Source organism: Phacochoerus africanus, chromosome 1, assembly GCF_016906955.1.
Source record: "Phacochoerus africanus isolate WHEZ1 chromosome 1, ROS_Pafr_v1, whole genome shotgun sequence".
NCBI classification, from domain to species: domain Eukaryota; kingdom Metazoa; phylum Chordata; class Mammalia; order Artiodactyla; family Suidae; genus Phacochoerus; species Phacochoerus africanus.
The window spans coordinates 230,772,708-230,792,155 of record NC_062544.1 but is presented as its reverse complement, the minus strand read 5'-3'; the positions used below and the strand labels follow the sequence as shown (position 1 = coordinate 230,792,155).

At 41.6% G+C, this 19,448-nt stretch overlaps 1 protein-coding gene across 1 annotated transcript; it reads right to left on the bottom strand.

Annotated features, from left to right (window-relative positions):
- Positions 1 to 431: 431 nt before the first annotated feature.
- DPPA2 (developmental pluripotency associated 2) lies at positions 432 to 19,277 on the bottom strand. Its single transcript, XM_047752946.1, has 8 exons — positions 19,254 to 19,277; positions 17,189 to 17,324; positions 14,754 to 14,911; positions 14,611 to 14,664; positions 13,765 to 14,023; positions 9,681 to 9,876; positions 6,149 to 6,240; positions 432 to 622 (listed from the first exon to the last, which is right to left on the bottom strand). Exons 1-8 carry the CDS (start codon positions 19,275 to 19,277, stop codon positions 432 to 434), a joined length of 1,110 nt encoding a protein of 369 aa, XP_047608902.1.
- Positions 19,278 to 19,448: the final 171 nt, after the last annotated feature.

The following is a 19,448-nucleotide window of genomic DNA, read 5'->3' as shown; positions in this document are numbered from 1 at the left end:
GCGATCTACTGCTCATTCTCTTCTGGGGCTCTGCCTATGGATATATCCAGGGTGCAAACCCAGACCAGCCAGGGATCTCTTGAGGGTGCTGGAAAAGAGCAGCTCTTCGATTCGAAAGGGGACTCCCCTGGGGTGCCTGGAGCTTGAAGAGACTCTGTCCCTGACCCAGCTGGGTTTGAGGACTGATAGGGAGCTAAAAGTTGAGTGCAAAAATTAGCTAGGAAAAAGCCTAAGGGAAGAGCTTTCTAGGCAAGAGTTGTAGGAGAGAGATGTTGAGGTAGAGAAAAACGAGGCTAGACTTTTAGGCAGAGGTGGATTTATAGCGAAGCTATGAAGCTTAAGTTTCAGAACCAATTTTTACTGCCCTTTTCAAGGCTCAGTATCTAATTTTTCTATTTACCTCAAAGCGGGCCTCCTGAATTTTGTAATCTTTAGGCCCCACAAAACGACGCCACCATTGGGGGCCAGTGGAAAAGAGGGAAATGATCAGGTAATTGTTTTTTAAAAATGATCATCAGGTAGCTGATGATCAGAGTAGGTAGGAGTAAGGCAGGGAGATCAGATGAGAAGATGGCTTGGATTAGTGTAGTGGCAGTGAAGATGGAGAGAAGAGGGATTCCACCTAAAATTAAGAGAGAGAAGTGCAGAACTTACTGATTTTCCCTATCTAAAATGGTACATTCTACGCCACAAGTTAACAGCTGTCTTCTTACCCTGTCTTCATTCTTATGACTTATTACCATCTCCTATGTATTTTATTTTCTTACAGTTTTTGCTAAATAATAATTTTCTTTTTTGCTGTTTTTTTGTTTGTTTTTTATTTTTAGGGCCACAGCTGCAACATATGGACGTTCCCAGGCTAGGGGTCAAATCAGAGCTACAGCTGCTGGCCTACACCACAACCAAGGCAATGCCAGATCCCAGCCACATCTGGGACCTACACCACAGCTCACAGCAACGCCAGATCGAAACTGCTGATCTGCTGAGCCACAATGATTGCTAAATAATTTTCAAACGGTTAAAAACATAACTCCTGGAATTCCCATCATGGGTCAGTGTTTAATGAATCCGACTAGGAACCATGAGGTTGCGGGTTTGATCCCTGGCCTCGCTCAGTGGGTTAAGGATCCAGCGTTGCCATGAGCTGTGGTGTAGGTTGCAGACGGGGCTTGGTGCCTGCATTGCTGTGGCTCTGGCGTAGGCTGGCAGGTACAGCTCCGATTAGACCCCTAGCCTGGGAACCTCCAGGTGCCACGGGAGTGGCCCTAGAAAAGGCAAAGAAGCAAAAACAAACCAAAAAAAAAACCCCTAAATCCTATAAAAATATAAAGTGAACACATGCAATTGTTCATGTGAACACAGCTCCAATTCGACCCCTAGCCTAGGAACTTCATATGCTGTGGTGCAGTCCTAAAAAGACAAAAAATAAAAAGCTCATAGACATTTAATCCAGATAAGGATCCAATGAAGAGATATTGAAAACACAAGGTGTCCCAGACATACCTGTTTTCAAAGGATTATACCAAAAATGCAGTGTCAGGATCAAAGCCACAATCTCCCTGGAAAGACCCCTTCTCACTCCAAGCTCACTTTATCCATATAAAAAATGGGGGAACAAAGTAGACATGGGTGGGCTAGGTCAATGATTCTCATAAACATTTTGGTCTTGGAACCTCTAACTTTCAATATTAAAAATTATTGGAGTTCCTGTTGTAACTCAGCAGGAAGTGAATCTGACGAGGATCCATGAAGACCCAGGTTCAATCCCTGGTCTTGCTCAGTGGCTTAAGGATCCAGCATCATGTGAGCTGTGGTGTGGGTCGAAGATGCAGCTCAGATCCCGCGTTGCTGTGGCTGTAATGTAGGCTGGCAGCCGCAGCTGATTCAACCCCCAGCCTGGGAACCTCTGTATGTCCTGTGTGCAGCCCTAAAAAGACCCATAAAAAAAATTATTGAGATGTTCTTTGTCTATCAATATTTGCCATTAGACATTAAAACTGAGTTTTTGTTTTTGTTTTGTCTTTTGTCCTTTTAGGGCCTCACTTGCGGCATATGGATGTTCCCAGGCTATGGATCTAATCTGAGCTGTAGCCATCAGCCTACACCACAGCCACAGCAACACCAGATCCGAGCCGCATCTGCGACCTACACCACAGCTCACAGCAACACCAGATCCTTAACCCACTGGGCAAGGCCAGAGATCGAACCTGCAACCTCATGGTTCCTAGTCGGATTCGTTTCTGCTACACAACAACGGGAACTCCTAAAACTGAGAATTTAAAAAAAATATTTATTGATTAAAAATAACAATAAACCCATCGCACGTTAACATAAACAATTTTATGAAAAATAATTGCATCTTCCTAAAAGAAATTTAGTCAGAAGAGTGACATTGTATTACAAATCTCTTGCAAACTGGGAGTTCCCCTGGTGGTGCAGTGGGTTGTCACTGCTGTACCACCAGAGGGAACTCCTGGATCCAGCATTGTCACTGCTGTGGTGGAGGTTCTTCCGAATACCATGGGTATGCCGCCCCCGCCACAAAATTAATGTCTAGCTTAATAAAGCTGGATTCTTAAAAAAATTTCTTCAGAAAGATTATATAGGTCAGAAACTCAGCTCTAAAGAAAGAGTTCTTGAGAAGAAATAAAAGGAGCTAAAATAAAATACTTTATATTTATCTTAATTGATCTAATATATAAGTTTGTTCCGGAGTTCCCACTGTGACTCAGTGGTAATGAACCCAACTAGTATCCAAGAGGATGCAGGATCCCTGGTCTCATTCAGTGAGTTAAGGATCTGGCGTTTCATGAGCTGTGATGTAGGTAACAGATGTGGCTCAGATCTGGTATTGCTGTGGCTGTGGTGTAGGCTGGAGGCTGTAGCTCTGATTCGACCCCTAGCCTGGGAATTCCCATGTGCCCAGGGTGCAGCCCTAAAAAGACAAAAAAAAAAAAAAAAGTTTAAAATAAATAAATGGATAAGTAAAAATGAATGACAGCAATTTTATAAGGGAGAAATAGGAACTGGGAATACTATATCACAAGGCACTTACATGGAGTTCCTGTTGTGGCTCAGTGGTAATGAACACAAATAGAATCCATGAGGATGTGTGTTTGATCCCTGGCCCTGGTCAGTGGGCTAAAGATCCAATGTTGCCATTCAGCTGTGGCTGTGGCTGTGGCTGACAGCTATAACTCTGATTCAACCCCTGGCCCAGGAATTTCCATATGCCTCAGGTGTGGCCTAAAAAGCAAAAAAAAAAAAAAAAAAAAATGAAGTCAGAAAGAGGAAGACAAATACCATATGATTTCACTTATATCTGGAATCTAATCTATGGCACAAATGAAACTTTCCAGAGAAAAGAAAATCATGGGCATGGAAAACAGACTTGTGGTTGTCAAGAGGGAAGGGGAAGGAGTGGGAGGGCCTGGGAATTTGGCTTTAATAGATGCAAACTATTGCCTTTGGAATAGATACGCAATGGGATCCTGCTATATAGCACTGGGAACTATGTCTGGTCACTTGTGATGAGGCATGATAATGTGAGAGAAAAGAATGTATACATGCATGTGTGACTGGGTCACCTACAGCAGAAAATTGACAGAACACTGTAAATCAGCTATAATGGAAAAAATAAAAATCATTATTTAAAAAAGTCACTTGGGATATTAATGAAATGGCATGTTATTTGAAAAAGAACCTGGATTATTTGTTACTTGCAAACTGAAGGCAAAGTAGTGAAAGTATAATTGATATGCAAAGAGAGGGGAAAAGGGAATCATATAAAATGTTCAACTAAAATAAAAAGGGAAAGAGGGGAAGACAAAAAAGGAGGGGAGCAATGAAAACAAATATAGATGTTAACCCGTACATATTAATCACATTAGACACAAATTTTCTAAATATACTAATTAATGCAAAGAATGATGCCAGACTGGGGAAAAATATTTGCAAGACTTATCTGATAAAGCATTGTTATCCAAAATATAAAAATAACTCTCAAACTCCAGCAGTAGGAGTTCCCCTGTGGCTCAGTAGGTTAAGGATCCAGTGTTATCACTGCTGTGGAACAGGTTGGATCCCTGGCCCAGAACTTCCAAAAAAAAAAAAAACAACTCAAAAGAAAATAAACAGGAGTTATCATTGTGGCTCAGCTGTAAAGAACCCAACTAGTATCCATGAAGATGTGGGTTTGATTGGCAGCTGCAGCTCAAATTCAACCCCTAGCCTGGGATTTTCCATATGCCACAGGAGTGGCCTTTAAAAAAAAAGATGTTCCACATCATATGTCACTACAGAATTGCAAATTAAAATGTTACCACTATATACCTTTTATAATGGCCCAAATCCAAAGCACTGACAACCCCAAATGCTAGATGATGTGGAGCAGAAGGAAATCTCATTGCTGGTTGGAATACAAGATGGTACAGCCACTTTGGAAGGCAATTTGGCAGTTTCTTACAAAGCTAAACACATTCTTACAAGATTCAGAAATCATGCTCCTTGGTATTTACCCAAATAAATTTAAAATGTATATTCACACAAAAACCTACACACAAATATTTATAGTGGCTTTATTCAGAGTTGCCAAAACTTAGAAATAACCAAAGTTGTCTCCAAAATGTGAATAGGTAAATTATGGTACATCCAGATGACGGAGCATTCAGCATTACAAAGTGGGATCAGTGGGATAAGGATCTGGCGTTACCACTGCAGTGGCTAGGATTCTATCCCTGGCCTGGGAACATCCTCATGCCATGGGTATAGAATGAAAGGGAAAAAAAAAAAAAAAAGTAGGCTCTCCAGTCATGGAAAGACATATTAGATGGTAGAACTTTAAACACACAAGGCTGTGAAAGAAGTCAATCTGAAAAGACCACTGTATGATTTTAGGTGTATGACATACTGGAAAAAAGCAAAGCTATGGAGACAGAAGATCAGGGTTTTGGGGAAATGTTAACAGGTAAAGCACATGGAGTTCTCTGGTAACATAATGGGTTAAGGATCCAGCATTGTCACTTCTGTGGCTTGGGTTCAAACCCTGGCCCAGGAAATTTCCACAAGATGCAGGCCTGGCCAAAAAAAAGGTGGAGTACAGAGCATTTTTATAGGGCAATAAAACTATCTTGTACAACACTAAAATGGTATGCCATTACACAGTGGTCAAAATGCAAGAATGTACAACACAAAGAATGAACCCTAGTGTGATCTGTAGGCTTTGGGTGGTAATGATGGGTCAACACAGGTTTACTACTTGAGAGCAGGAGGTTGACAGTGGAGGAAATGAGGGCAGGAGTAGCATCCTAGAACTCTGTACTTTCTGCTCAATTTTTCAGAAGGCCTAAAACTGCTTTAACAAATCTATTAATTAAAATAAAACCTATTTATTTATTTATTTATTTGGCTTTTTAGGGCCACAACTGCAGCATGTGGAGGTTCCCAGGCTAGGGGTCGAATCAGAGTTACAGCTGCTGGCCTTGCCACAGCCACAGTAATCTGCAATCTACACCACTGTTCACAGCAACACTGGATCCTTAACCCACTGAGCAAGGCCAGGGATCGACCTGCAACCTCATGGTTACTAGTTGGATTCATTTCTGCTGCGCCACAAGAGGAACGTCAATAAAACCAAATTGTATTCTATATAGCTAGTATCTGAAGCAGCAGTAGCAGTCACCTTTTGGTAAACCTCAAGTACAGGATCCAGACATTCTCATCCATACCCAAGGCATCAGGCAACATTAGGCAACATTGAGGATGGCTAGGGTAGAGCACAGCAATCATGGCAATGCAAAGTCACTTTAGCTGTGGGCCCATTGCCATTTATCTCCTCCCCCACCCCTGATTTACCATTAAGGAGACTGAATCAGTAGTAAGAAACTACCCAAACAAGAGTCCAGGACCAGATGGATTCACTGGTAAATTCTAAAAAACCGTTGCTTTTTTTTTTTAATTGAGGTAAAATTGGAATATAACATATTAGTTTCACATTACAACATAGTAATTTGATTATTTGTGTAAACTACAAGTGTACAGACCATAAAAAGTCTACTAACCATTATTACCATACAGTTACCCCCCCCTTCACCTATTTCACCCACCCCAAAACTTTCCCCTCCGGTAACCATTTATTTTGTATCAAGACTTGGTCCATCTGAAGGGAATGATGTTGGTGTGTTCAAACTAGGTTTTTTCCTCTTCCTCATTGCAATTAATTTTTTCATAATTTTCTTATTCCTATAAAGCAAGTCAGAAAAGAATTTTAAGAAATGGTTGGACCATTCCTAATACTACTCGTTCATAAAAAAGAACAAAAAAATACCATTTGCAGCAACATGGATGGAACTAGAGATTCTCATACTAAGTGAAGTAAGTCAGAAAGAGAAAGACAAAAAACATAGGATATCACTTATATGTGGAATATAATAAATGGCACAAATGAACCTATCTGCAGAAAAGAAACAAACTCATGGACTTGGAGAACAGACTTGTAGTTGCCATGGGGGAGGGGGAGGGAGTAGGATGGACTGGGAGTTTGGGGTTAGTAGATGCAAACTATTGCATTTGGAGTGGATAAGCAATGAGATCCTGCGGTATAGCACAGGAAACTATATCCGGTCACTTGTGATGGAACATGATGGAGGATAATGTGAGAAAAAGAATGTGTATATATGTATGACTGGGTCACTTTGGCGTGCAGCAGAAATTGACAGAACATTGTAAATCAACTATAATAAATTTTAAAAATAAAATAAAATAGGGGAGCTGCTGTTGTGGCACAGTGGAAATGAATCTGACTAGTAAACATGAGGATTCAGATTCCATCCCTAGCCCCTCTCATTGGGTTAAAGATCCACCATTGCCATGAGCTGTGGTGTAGACCTCAGACGCAGCTCTGATTTTGCAATGCTGTGGCTGTGGTGTAGGCTGGCAGCTCCAGATCTGATTCGACCCCTAGCCTGGGATCTTCCACATGCCGCAGGTACAGCCCTAAAAAGCAAAAAATATATGTATAGGTATATAGATCATCCCTTGAAAATGACCATTAAGTAAGGAACACAATTCTAGTGTTTGTGAGTAGTTTGCCGTACCTCCTAAGGATGCTGGGTAAAAAGATTTTAATGTCAGGGCTCCTATTCTGTATACCACAATTGGTTCTGCTTCCTTTGTCTTTATACTCTCCCTTTCCTCCTCATAGCCTCTCCTCACATTCATTCTCTGTTTACACACACTCATGATATTCCCATCAAAAATTAAAAAGGAGGAATTCCCATCATGGTTCAGTGGTTAACCAAACAGACTAGCATCCAAGAAAGAGGACGTGGGTTTGATCCCTGGCCTTGCTCAGTGGGTAAAGGATCCGGCGTTTCCCTGAGCTATGGTGTAGGTCACATACTTGACTCGAATCCTGTGTTGCTGTGGCTGTGGCGTAGGCTGGCAGCTACAGCTCCGATTCAACCCCTAGCCTGGGAAGCTCCATATGCCCCGGGTGTAGCCCTAAAAAGACAAAAAGAAAAAAAAATTTAAAAGGAGTTCCCATTGTGGCTCAGCAGTTATGAACCACTAGTATCCATGAGGAAGTGGGCTCGATCCCTGCCCTCACTCAGTGGGTTAAGGATCCAGTGTTGCTCTGAGCTGTGGCAAGGGCTGGCAGCTACAAGCTCTGATTTTTCCCCCTAGCCAGTGAACTTCCATATGCCACAGGTGTCACCCTAAAAAGACAGAAAAGAAATTAAAAAGACGATGGGAGAGGAGTTCCCATCGTGGTTAACAAATCTGACTAGGAACCATGAGGTTGAGGGTTCAATCCCTGGCCTCACTTAGTGGGTGAAGGATCTGGCATTGCCGTGAGCTGTGGTGTAGGGCACAGACGCGGCTTGGATCTGGCGTTGCTGTGGCTGTGGTGTAGGCTGGCAGCTACAGCTCCAATTTGACCCCTAGCCTGGGAACCTCCATATGCTGCAGGTGCAGCCCTAAAAGACAAAAAAAAAAAAAAAAAAAAAAAAGAAGAAGAAGAAGAAGGGAGAGAGGGAAGAAGGAGGGCGGGAGGGAGGAAGGACGGAAGGAAAGAGGGTGTGGCCAAAAAAGAGTAAAATTTAAAAAAAAGAGGAGTTCCCTGGTGGGCTAGTGGTTAAAGATCTGGTATCACTGATGTGACTCTGGTCACTGCTGTGGCATGGGTTCCATCCCTGGACCTGGGAACGTCCTCATGTTGCAGGTGTGGCCAATAAAAAAAGATGACATCCAGTTCTCTGTACTGCAAATCTTACATTTGTCCCATTCCTATTTTAATTCTTTGCCAAGGTCATAAATTACACCTTTCCAGAATTATTATAGTAATCTCTTGCCCTCCAATCTAGTCTCTGTTGCCAGATTTCAATCTACTTCTTTTTTTTTTTTTTTTTTGCTTTTTATGGCCACATCTGCAGCATATGGAAGTTCCCAGGCTAGGGTTCCAATCAGAGTTACAGGGGTTGGCCACAGCCACGGCAACAAGGGATCCAAGCCACATCTGTGAATTACAACACTGCTCATGGCGATGCCAGATCCTTAACCCACTGAGCAAGGCCAGGGATTGAACCCACATCCTCAAGGATACCCTTCAGGCTCAATACTGCTGAGCCACAACAGGAACTTCCAGATTTCAATCTACTTCTAAAAAAAAACCTTCATTTTCCTTTATATCCATCTTGAATCACCTCCGTCAGTCAGAGATGACCATTAGGAGTTCGATGTCAATATAAAACATAAAGCACTGCTTATTTTTATGCCTAATGTGTATTTTTGTAGAAGGAAGGGATGTAGTTATCATTTTCTCAAAGAAGTCTAGTTCCCAAAAGTGACTGAGAAATTATGGATCATATATGATAACTTTAATAGAGATATAAAACCTTCAATAGTCTGTTCTTTCCCTTCCTGGACTTATTTGTCAACATAAGCTTCAGTCATATTGACCTATTTGCAATCTCTATTTCATATTCTTCCATTTCTATGTATTGGTATGAGCTGTTTCCACTACCAAATACTCATTTTCATTCTCAGCATGCTACGTGGGTTTTGTCTCATTAATTTTTGTATCCCCAGCTGAGTATCTGACAAATAGTAAGAATTCTAATTTTTTCTTTTTTAAAACAGATCTCTCTGAAGTCCCCTTGTGGCACAGTGGGTTCAGGATCTGACATTGCCACAGCTGTGGCCCAGGCTGCAGTTGTGGTGCAAGTTCCCAATCCCTGGCTTGGGAAATTCCACAGGCCACAGGCATAGCAAAGCAAACAAACCAAACAAACAAATAAACCCAGATCTCTCTAAAATTAGCAGTTAAGGTTCTAACTTGTCGGTTACTGTTCAGTTTGCTAAGAAGAAGCCACATTTATCTGAGTTGTAATCCACTACTAAATTCTTTTTACTTCCTATTTTTGCCTGATCTATATGGCAAATTAAGAAAACGCATGTTTGGAGTTTCTTTGTGGCACATTTGGTTAAGGATCCAGCAGTCACTGCAGCAGCCCCAGTTGCTGCTGTGGCACAAGTTCGATCCCTGGTATGAGAACTTATACATGCTGCAAATGCAGCCAAAAAGAAAAAGAAAGAAAACAGCATATTTGTCCTCTGCCTTATCCTACTAAATTATTCAGAAACCCATCCAGACATGTACTTTTCTGTGAGAACACACTTACCTCTTAGCACATTCAGGGCATAACATATTATCTTCTAGGTCTGGGGATGGGAAAGTACAGGCAGGTAACATGAAGAGAGAGATCATCTTCCTGGGGGTATGAGGCACCCAGGCCTGACCTGCATGGAACTGCAGGCGAACCCAACCTTCTGTGTCTGCAAAACACGGTCTGCCGTGGACCACACACCATCGGACACCTCACAGGGAAAGAGAAATATAAACTGCTAAGAGGTCACAGCACCCCAACCAACCCCTTAGTAAGTCACTCTTGATTTTGCTCTTATATTCTATTCATGAATCAACTAAATGAGAAGTATGAAAACTGTAGACGAAAGAACACTAATCTAACTTCACAAACTACATAGCACAAGGGGCAATAACAATTAACTTTGGGGAGTTCGGTCGTGGCTCATCGGAAACGAATTTGACTAGTATCCATGAGGACGGAGGTTCAATCCCTGGCCTCACTCAATGGACGAAGGATCTGGCATCATTGTGAGCTGTGGTGCAGGTCACAGATGAGGCTCGGATATGGTGTTGTTGTGGCTGTAGTGTAAGACAGCAGCTATAGCTCTGATTTGACCCCAGCCTGGTAACCTTGGTATGCCAAGAGTGTGGACCTAAAAAGACAGAAATTTTAAAAAAATTAACTTTTGGAGTTCCCGTCGTGGCACAGTGTTTAACAAATCTGACTAGGAACTATGAGGTTGTGGGTTTGATCCCTGGCCTTGCTCAGTGGGTCAAGGATCTGGCATTGCCATGAGCTGTGGTGTAGGTCAAAGATGCGGCTCAGATTCCAAGTTGCTGTGGCATAGGCCAGTGGCTACAGCTCTGATTGGACCTCTAGCCTGAGAACCTCCATATGCTGCCAGAAGTGGCCCTAGAAAAGACAAAAAAATAAAAATAAAAAATAAAAAAATTAACTTTTGGGAAATCTTGCTTTGTGCCCAGGATTCTACCTTCTATTAACTTTTCTTTTTTTGTTGTTGTTTTTTGTTTTTTTTTTTTAGGGCCACACCCATAGCATGTGGAAAATCCAAGGCTAGGGGTTGAATCAGAACCATGCCTGCAACCTACACCACAGTTCACAGCAACGCCCAATCCTTTAATCCACTGAGCGAGGCCAGGGATCAAACCCGAATCCTCATGGATACTAGTCGGGTTCCTTACTGATGAACCACAATGGGAACTCCTAACTTTCCTTATTTTCACATAAGGTAAGTAAAGCTTACAGTGTTAAAAATATCATAAATTTTCCAGAACCGAGACAAGGATCTAGGTATTCTGACTCACATCCCATTTGCCTAACCACTATGTTGTACTGCCTCAACTATAGAAAAAAGGCAATAAATAGGACCTTCATTTAAAAGTCTAAGGAGTCTCCTGGTGGCTCAGTAGGTTAAGGATCCAGCATTGTCACTGCTGTGGCTCGGGTTACTGCTCTGTCTTCTACATGCCATGGGTGTGGTCAAAAAAAAAAAAAAAGTGTCTAGGAAACAAATAGTGGGGACATGGGATATTTAAGAGACAGCAGAATAAGTCCTATCAATGGTAGAGTCCAAAATTGAAAGAAAGGAGCAATTGCTGTGGGTTAAATAGCTATAAAATCTCCCCAGTCAGGCTACAAAGCAAGAGTAGAGATTTTGTGTGTTTGGTACAATATCCAGGGACACTTCTGAATACTTGATAACTGCTGAATGAAGAGGAACTAAAAGGATGAGTAAGTCTGGGATGCTACTAACTCCTATGGAACATTAATGAAAATAAGTGTCATCTTTGGAGAAGCAGTCTCCAGAGATAGCTCCATGCATGTTGCAAATTAGAAAAAGGTGCCCAATTCTCCTCACAAAAGGGAGTACAGCTTGGAGAGCAGACAGTAGACCAATTTCAGCTCCCAGTCTTTTGAAAGTTCCCAGGTTAGGGGTCAAATCAGAGCTATACCTGGGGCCTCCGCCACAGCCACAGAAACACCAGATCTGAGCTGTATCTGCACCCTACACCACAGCTTGCAACAAAGCCAGATCATTAATTCACTGAGCAAGGCCAGGGATTGAAACTGCAAATTCACAAACACGAGGTTAGGTTCTTAACCACAATGGGAACTCCAGTTCCTGGTCTTTTTTTTTTTTCTGCTGGGTTCTTTATGCAATGAAAAAAGTGCCTTATCACGAGCCAGTCCTGAATAAAAGAGGATGGGAGAGGGAGTTTGAGATTAACAGATACACATTACTATATATAAAATAGATAAACAAGGGCCTACTGTTAGCACAGGGAATTATATTGACTGTCTTGTAATAAACCATAATAGAAAAGAGTCCTTAGGAGTTTCCCTTGTGGTGCAGCGGAAACGAATCGATTAGTAATCATAAGGTTGCAGGTTTGATCCCTGGTCTTGCTCAGTGGGTTAAGGATCTGGCGTTGCTATGAGCCATGGTGTAGGTTACAGATATGACTTGGATCCTTCCTTGATGTGGCTGTGGCTGTGGTGTAGGCCGGCAGCTGTAGCTCAGATTTGTTCCCTAGCCTGGGAACCTCCATATGCCACAGGTGCAGCCCTAAAAAAAAAAAAAAAAAAAAAGTCTGTAAAAGAAATACATAATGTAACTGAATCACTTCATGTATACCTGAAACTAACTCAACATTGTAAAACAACCATACTTCAATTAAAATTAAAAAAAAAGGAGAAGAAAGGCTGGGGGAAAAATGTAATTGTAATGTATACATGTAAGGATAACCTGACCCCCTTGCTGTACAGTGGGAAAATTAAAAAAAAAAAAGGGGGGGGGAGGATCCAGAACACTTCTGGAAATGGGATGAAGAGAGGGGGAAAAAAAAATCAAGCCAAAAAAAGAGAGTGACTTTGTGCTGGCCTGAGGTAGGGTCTGCTTTAAATGAAAACAAAAATATCAAAAAGAGGAATTCTCGTTGTGGCTCAGTGGGTTAAGAACCCAACTAGTATCCATGAGGATGTGGATTTGATCCCTGGCCTTGCTCAGTGGGTTGAGGATCTGGCACTGTCGCCAAGCTGCAGTGTAGGTTACAGATGCAGCTTGGATCCCACATTGCTGTGGCTGAGGCATAGGCCAGAAGCTGTAGCTCCATAGCTCTGATTCAACCCCTAGCCTGGGGACTTCCATATGCCTCAGTCACAACTGCTCCTGCCCACCCCCAAACGAAAAAATCAAAGAAGGTGGACCAACAATTAATTGAAGAAAGACAGGGCTAAGTTATTCTCAGGATTTCTTAAGAGGACAGGGGCCCCAAACATTTTAATTATTATTGCCTACTTTTAATATGCCAAGGTATATCGCATAAGCCTTGACCAACATTCTATGAAGTAGAATAGTTGAAATCTTCATTTTATTAAATTTTATTAAATCAGGATACCTGGAGTTCCCGTCATGGCACAGTGGTTAACGAATCCGACTAGGAACCATGAGGTGGTGGGTTCGATACCTGGCCTTGCTCAATGGGTTAAGGGTCCAGCGTTGCCGTGAGCTGTGGTGTAGGTTGCAGATCCCTCGTTGCTGTGGCTCCGGAGTAGGCAGGTAGCTACACCTCTGGTTAGACCCCGAGCCTGGGAACCTCCATATGCTGCGGGAGCGGCCCTAGAAAAGGCAAAAAGACAAAAAATTTAAAAAATAAAAGTAAATAAATAAATAAATCAGGATACCAGGGCTAAGCAACTTGTCAATGTCATATATCTAGGAAGTAGTAGGACAAGGATTTGAACCAAGGCTGTTCAATTCTAACACTCACCATATTATTCACATTATTATGAAGGCCTTGAGGAAGGGAGAGGGAAAGGGGACGTCCTCAGGCTGTAGCTGACCACATTTATCAGATTGTGCTTTCTTCCCACTGTGGATCTGTGCTTAGTGATGAGAAAATGCCCCACTCAGTGATCTGGCTCAGAGAGCTATTCAGGCAAAACTTTGACTATCAACCAAAAGATGAGCCCTCTAGGGACCTAATACTCAATCTGCAGATATTCTGACTAACTTTTTCCTTTTAACCATTAGTATCGGATTAAAAAATGCACCTCTTTCTCTGACATGGTAATCACTCTTTAAGGTCAGTCTTACCAGAGGCTTGTGGCAGAAAGGTCTCAACAGAAGCAGGAACGGGAGGTAAATTCACAGCCTTAGGGTGAACGGCTCTTGAAGCAATTCTTGACCATGCTGCCAACATGGCCTCCTGAGCCGGAGTTACCACTTCAACCATGTTGGTCTTTTCCCCTCTCTCACTCATCTTACTATTCTGAACTCTTGGTCTCTTGGTCACCATCTTGTGTTTCCTTGAAGCTGACTGCAATCTGGTCTCCCATGATGTTTCAGGAATATACTGCAAACAGAAGTCACCACGATAAGTATGAAATGAAGTGCCACAGCCCTAAGCACATCTGTGTCCGTTTTAACACTAACCCATGAATGTCACTGTGAGAAGGATTTAAGAATGTTAGTTCTTAGAGTTCCTGCTGTGGCAGAACAGGATTGAGGGTGTCTGGGTGAAGCCAGTTCAATCCCTGGCCTGGCACAGTGGGTTAAAGGATCCAGCATTGCTACAGCTGCTGTGTAGTTTGGATCTGCTCTCTGTCCATATGCCTCAAGAGGCAGCAAAAAAAAAAAGGGAGGGGGGGATATTAGTTCTATCAAAGCAGTGGTTCTCAACTGGGAGAAATTTTGATGGCTAACACTGTGTGTCGGGGAAGGAGGGTCACAACTGATACCTTGCGTGTAGAAGCCGGGGATATTTAGGCTGCTAAACATCCTAAAATGTATGGGAAATCCCTCAGGACAGAAAGAAATTATTTGGTCCAAAATGTCAATTGTCTTGGTTGAGAAGCCTTGCCTTGGAGGTACAATGTAGATAGAGACAATGGGAGAGGAGGAAAAACTCACAGAGCTTCTGTTATCACACTCCTCGCTCACCTGATCTTTTTCAGAATAAGCATATGTCCGGAGTCTCATATAAACCTCTATTTTCTAGAAATGAAGAAAGGAAATCAAAATTAAAAGCTGTCAGATCTTCCCCACTTGTTCTCAGAAGCAGAGATTCCCACCTGCACACTCACCTGGCCACTGGTACTCAAGTTAAGTTGTTGACACCAGTTCCGCAAAGTGTTCCGATTCACTTGATTAATTGGAGGCAAAATGCTCGGCAAAGGATGAATTGTTTTATGACATGATTTTGGGCTAGCTTTGAACTGTTTGTTGGTTTCAGGAGGATGAACTGAGAAGAGAACCAAAGTAGTAATAATTTAATATTTGTAAGAGTCTTTATAATAAGCTCTCACTTATTTCTCACAACCCAGTTTGTTCTTAGTTTTCCTCAACTTACAAATAAGGTAATAGATTAAGGAATTGATTGAAGAACTTTTTTTTTTCTTTTTCTTTTTAGGGCTACACTTGCAACATATGGAAGATCTCAGGTTAGGGATCAAATTGGAGCTGTAGCCACTGGCTTACACCATAGCCACAGCAATGCAAGATCCGAGCCACATCTGCAACCTACACCAGAGCCCATGGCAATGCCAGATCCTTAACCCACTGAGCGAGGCCAGGGATTGAACCTGCATTCTCATAGATACTAGTCAGATTCATTTCTGCTGCACCACAATGGGAGCTCCAGGAATTAAAGGACTTGACCAAGAGCACACCACCATTATAACGGCAGACCTAGGACTCAAATCCTTATTTTGAAATTCTAAAATCCACATTTTTTACACTTCATACAGCAACCTGTTTTTTTGTAGCCAACAACCATCACCTGGCTAGAACATTATATTGAACTGCTCCTACAAAATGTCTAGATGTTGGACCACAAAATATCTGTCCCTACAGAAATAATTAAAACCACCCAACCAACAATGGTCCTCCATTCTGTCAATCTGCCTCATTTTCCTCTACAGAAAAGAAAACACCCTGTTTCACATCACTTTGCTCTGCTTTATCTTAAAGTCCTCACATTACTGGCCCCCAAAATAAAACACTTATTTGATGGCTGGAAAACACTTATTTGATGGCTATATGAAGCCCTGAGAATAGATACAAAGGATCATGATATTTAGAGTTGCCAGGGAGGTCCCTGGTGGCCTTATGGATTAAGGATCCAGAGTTGTCACTGCTGTGGCTCTGGTAACTTCCCTGGCCTGGTAACTTCCACATGCCTAGGGCAAGGCCAAATAAAAAAATAAAATAAAGAACTTCCAGATATTTTATCAGTAAATCAAGCAAAAGACTAGTATCCCAAATAGCATCTGATTTCACTCATACGTAGAATCTAAAAAAGCTGAACTCAGAAACAGAGTAGATGAATGGTTGCCAGTAATTTCGAGTGGGAGAAATGGGAAGATGTGGATCTAAGGGCACAAATTCTCAGTTATAAGATGAATAAGTTCTGGGGAGCTAATGTAGAGTAGAGTGACTATAGTTTAACAACAGTATATTTTATGCTTAAAATTTGAGAAGAGAGAGGTTCCCTGGTGGGCTAGTGATTAGGACTCTACACATTCACTGCTGCCGCCCTAGTTCAATGCCTGGCCTGGGAACTGAGATCCCACATCAAGCTACTGCACATCAGAGCCAAAAAAATAAAAAATTTAAAAAATAAAAGATAATTTTTTTTTTCTTTTTTAGGGCAACACCCACAGCACATGGAAATTCCCAGGCTATGGGTCAAATCAGAGCTGCAGCTGTTGGCCTACACCATAGCCACAGCAATGTGGGATCCAAGATCTGAGCTGAATCTGCAATCTACACCACAGTTCATGGCAACTCAGGATCCTTAACCCACTGAGCAAGGCCAGGGATTGAACCTGCATCCTTATAGATACTAGTTGGATTTGTTATCACTGAGCCACAATGGGAGCCCCAAGAAGATAATAAAATATTCTTACTATGGGTAGGGAGAAAGATAACTGTGTGAGGTGATGGTAATCATTTTGCAATATATATGCATATCAGTCATCACACATTCATCTTAAAATTGTATGTTTTATGTATCAATTATATCTCAAAAAGCTGGGAAAAAATTATTTGATCTTCATAAGAGGTATGTTAAAAAGTATTTACGAAAATGGAAAGATTGAGCTTCCTAGGTTGGGAATTTTAGCTAATATATAGCTGCCCCACAAGATTATGCTCTCTCCCAAGGACTCCACATGCCTATTTTTTGTTTTATTTTTATTTGCTTATTTATTTTTGGCTACACCCTAGGCATGCAGAGGTTTCCAGGCCAAGAATGGAACCCAGACCACAGTACTGACAATGCTTAATCCTTAACTCACTAAGCCACCAGGGAACTCCTGTGTCTTTTTTTAAAGCAAGATAGTGCATGGCTTAGCAAATGAGAAATATGAGAGTTTGAGAGATCTCTTACCATAGGTAATCAAGATGAGATTTAAGCTGAGTGTTGTATAGTTAAAGGATAAGGGAAGAAGAATCTTACTTTTCTGGGCTTCCTAGAGCTGGAGGAGCAGCAAACTGAGTCACCCTGTTACCTTCATACCTTCATCATTTGTACTCTTGACTTCCAAAGCTGAAGAAACACCTGGTTCCATCTGATGGTCTTCAATAATTTCCTCAGTAACTGGAACCAATGTAAGAATCACATTTTCTTCATCTATTGCTCCTTCAAAATAATTCTGGAGAAGGAATTGTCAATCACTGATTCTCATTTGATGCCATACAACTGAAATGTACTTGCATAGTGCAACTAAGGAATAAGAAGCTGAGAAGCCAATAATTGGATAGAGAGAAGACTGAGATTCCTTGAATTTGATATTGATTAACAGGCCCTTTATTAGATAAGAGAAACAATGAGGAAATGGGCCAAATTTATATGTGGGTGACGAAAGGAAAGGAAAGCGTAGATCCTGGGTTTGGGAAAATCATTGCCACTTCATGGCCTTCTTTTCCATCACCTCAAACACCAAATACTTTCATTTTTATCTCCTAAATCTATGTGGAAGGTGTTTTTGCCATCTTGTCCTCTATTGCTGTGATCAAGTTATCAGCTCTCACTGGCAGGAGCAATAATCTCCTGTTCTTCCAAAATCCGTTTTGGCTCCTTTCCGCAGACTGCTCTCTGGCTTATTTAAAATACTGAAGTTAAAGACAAAATTCCCTTGTATAGCCTACAAATTCTTGAACCGTAGGGCCCCTGCCTGCCTTTCCAGCTTAAGACCACTGAGCTTTTCTAAGCTTCAGCCATACCAACTTTACTTCCACCCCACAACCAGAGGGGAACAAATTCATCATACTCTCCATTGCAATCACAGGGCTTACACAGTGCCCAGCACAGAGTGGGCCATCAGTGTTCTTTTAATGATTTGATGAATGAAAGATAAAGCTCACAGGAAGGAAGGAACTAATATTTACTAGTTATTTACAGCATACAGGCACTGTGCTGGGAGCTTTCAGCATTTCTCTCATTTAATCCTATAACATACTTGAGGTAATTTATTAGTTTTCATATTTTATTAATTAGGCAGCTGAGATGCAGAAATTAAATGACCAATGCCATATGGTCACATGTACTTAAGTTTTTAGCTTTTCCTCACAAATTCAAGAAAAAATAAACACCATTTCAGCTCAACCTCTTCTCTAACAGTTAGGTAGATCTGATTCAGCCACACCCTTCCCCTTGTTCAAATCTCTTCAAAGACTTCCCTTAGTTCTTGCACTTTTAGCTTGCAAATACGGATTTTTGCATTTGTACACCACTTTTTCAAAGCACTTCTATACACACTTCACTGGTCAGCTTAAAACACAAAAATTGGGAGTTCCCGTTGTGGCTCAGCAGTAACAAACCCGACTGGTATCCATGAGGACACAGGTTTGATCCCAGACCTCGTTCAGTGGCTTAAGGATACAGTGTTGCTGTGAGCTGTGGCATAGGTTGCAGACACAGCTCCGATCTTGAGTCACCGTGGCTGTGGTTTAGGTTGGCAGCTGTAGCTCCGATTTGACCCCTAGCCTGGAAACTTCCATATGCCATGGATAAGGCTCTAAAAAGACAAAAAAAAAAAAATTACATTACTCCACTCAAAAGATAGGTAGGGGCTTAAAGACCTATATGACTTGCCCATAATCATATACTTAAATATTGGCTAATTCAGTCATCTAGCCTTGAATAGTGGTCCCTGTAAATACCTAAGAAACCTCCTCAATTTATTTTTCCCTCTAGTCCCAGGACTACCAAAGCCATTGGAAGTAGGTTGCTTCTTACTCCTGGAAAAAGAAACCAACTAGACTCTTCACTTTCTGACCTTTTTCACTTTCTTTTTACTGCCGGTCTCCATTTTTTTTTTACCATTTTATCTTACCCAGCTGCAACCCGTCTTTCTACAAAATAAACTCTTACTATGTCTTTACTTTCTCCTTTTTACTTTCACCCAAGTATACAGAGCCACAATCGCTCGAAAGAAAACAATTCATTTGCAAAAGAAGGGGAGATTCTCAGGTGGAGAATTCCTACATCCAGAAATTAAAGAGGGAACTTTAAGTGAGCTATTAGAAAGGTTTTAAAAGTAAATCTGCAGGAAAAGGAATTAAATTCAAACCAAACTTACCTTCTCATAATTTGGGTATGCCATTTTGAAGAAATCTCGGAGAAGAGAGACAGCGATGTTATGGGTATCTGCAGCTTAATCCTCTAAACCGGTGAGTTTCTGGCCCCCATTTCTCCTTTTATAAGCAAATGTCTCCTTCTACTTCCTGTTTCCCAGAGGAGCTGTTTTCCTTCCTCCTCCTTTTCCCCTCCCTCT

Bases quoted from the DNA above. Each gene is read 5' to 3' on its own strand.
- DPPA2 (XM_047752946.1), bottom strand. From the start codon at position 19,277: ATGGCATACCCAAATTATGAGAAG. The intron at 6,241-9,680 runs GTAAGTGTGTTC...CTTGCTTTATAG, and splicing joins TGCCCTGAATGTGCTAAGAG to GAATAAGAAAATTATGAAAA. The intron at 623-6,148 runs GTCTTGATACAA...TCTTAATTTTAG, and splicing joins ATTCCCTTCAGATGGACCAA to GTGGAATCCCTCTTCTCTCC.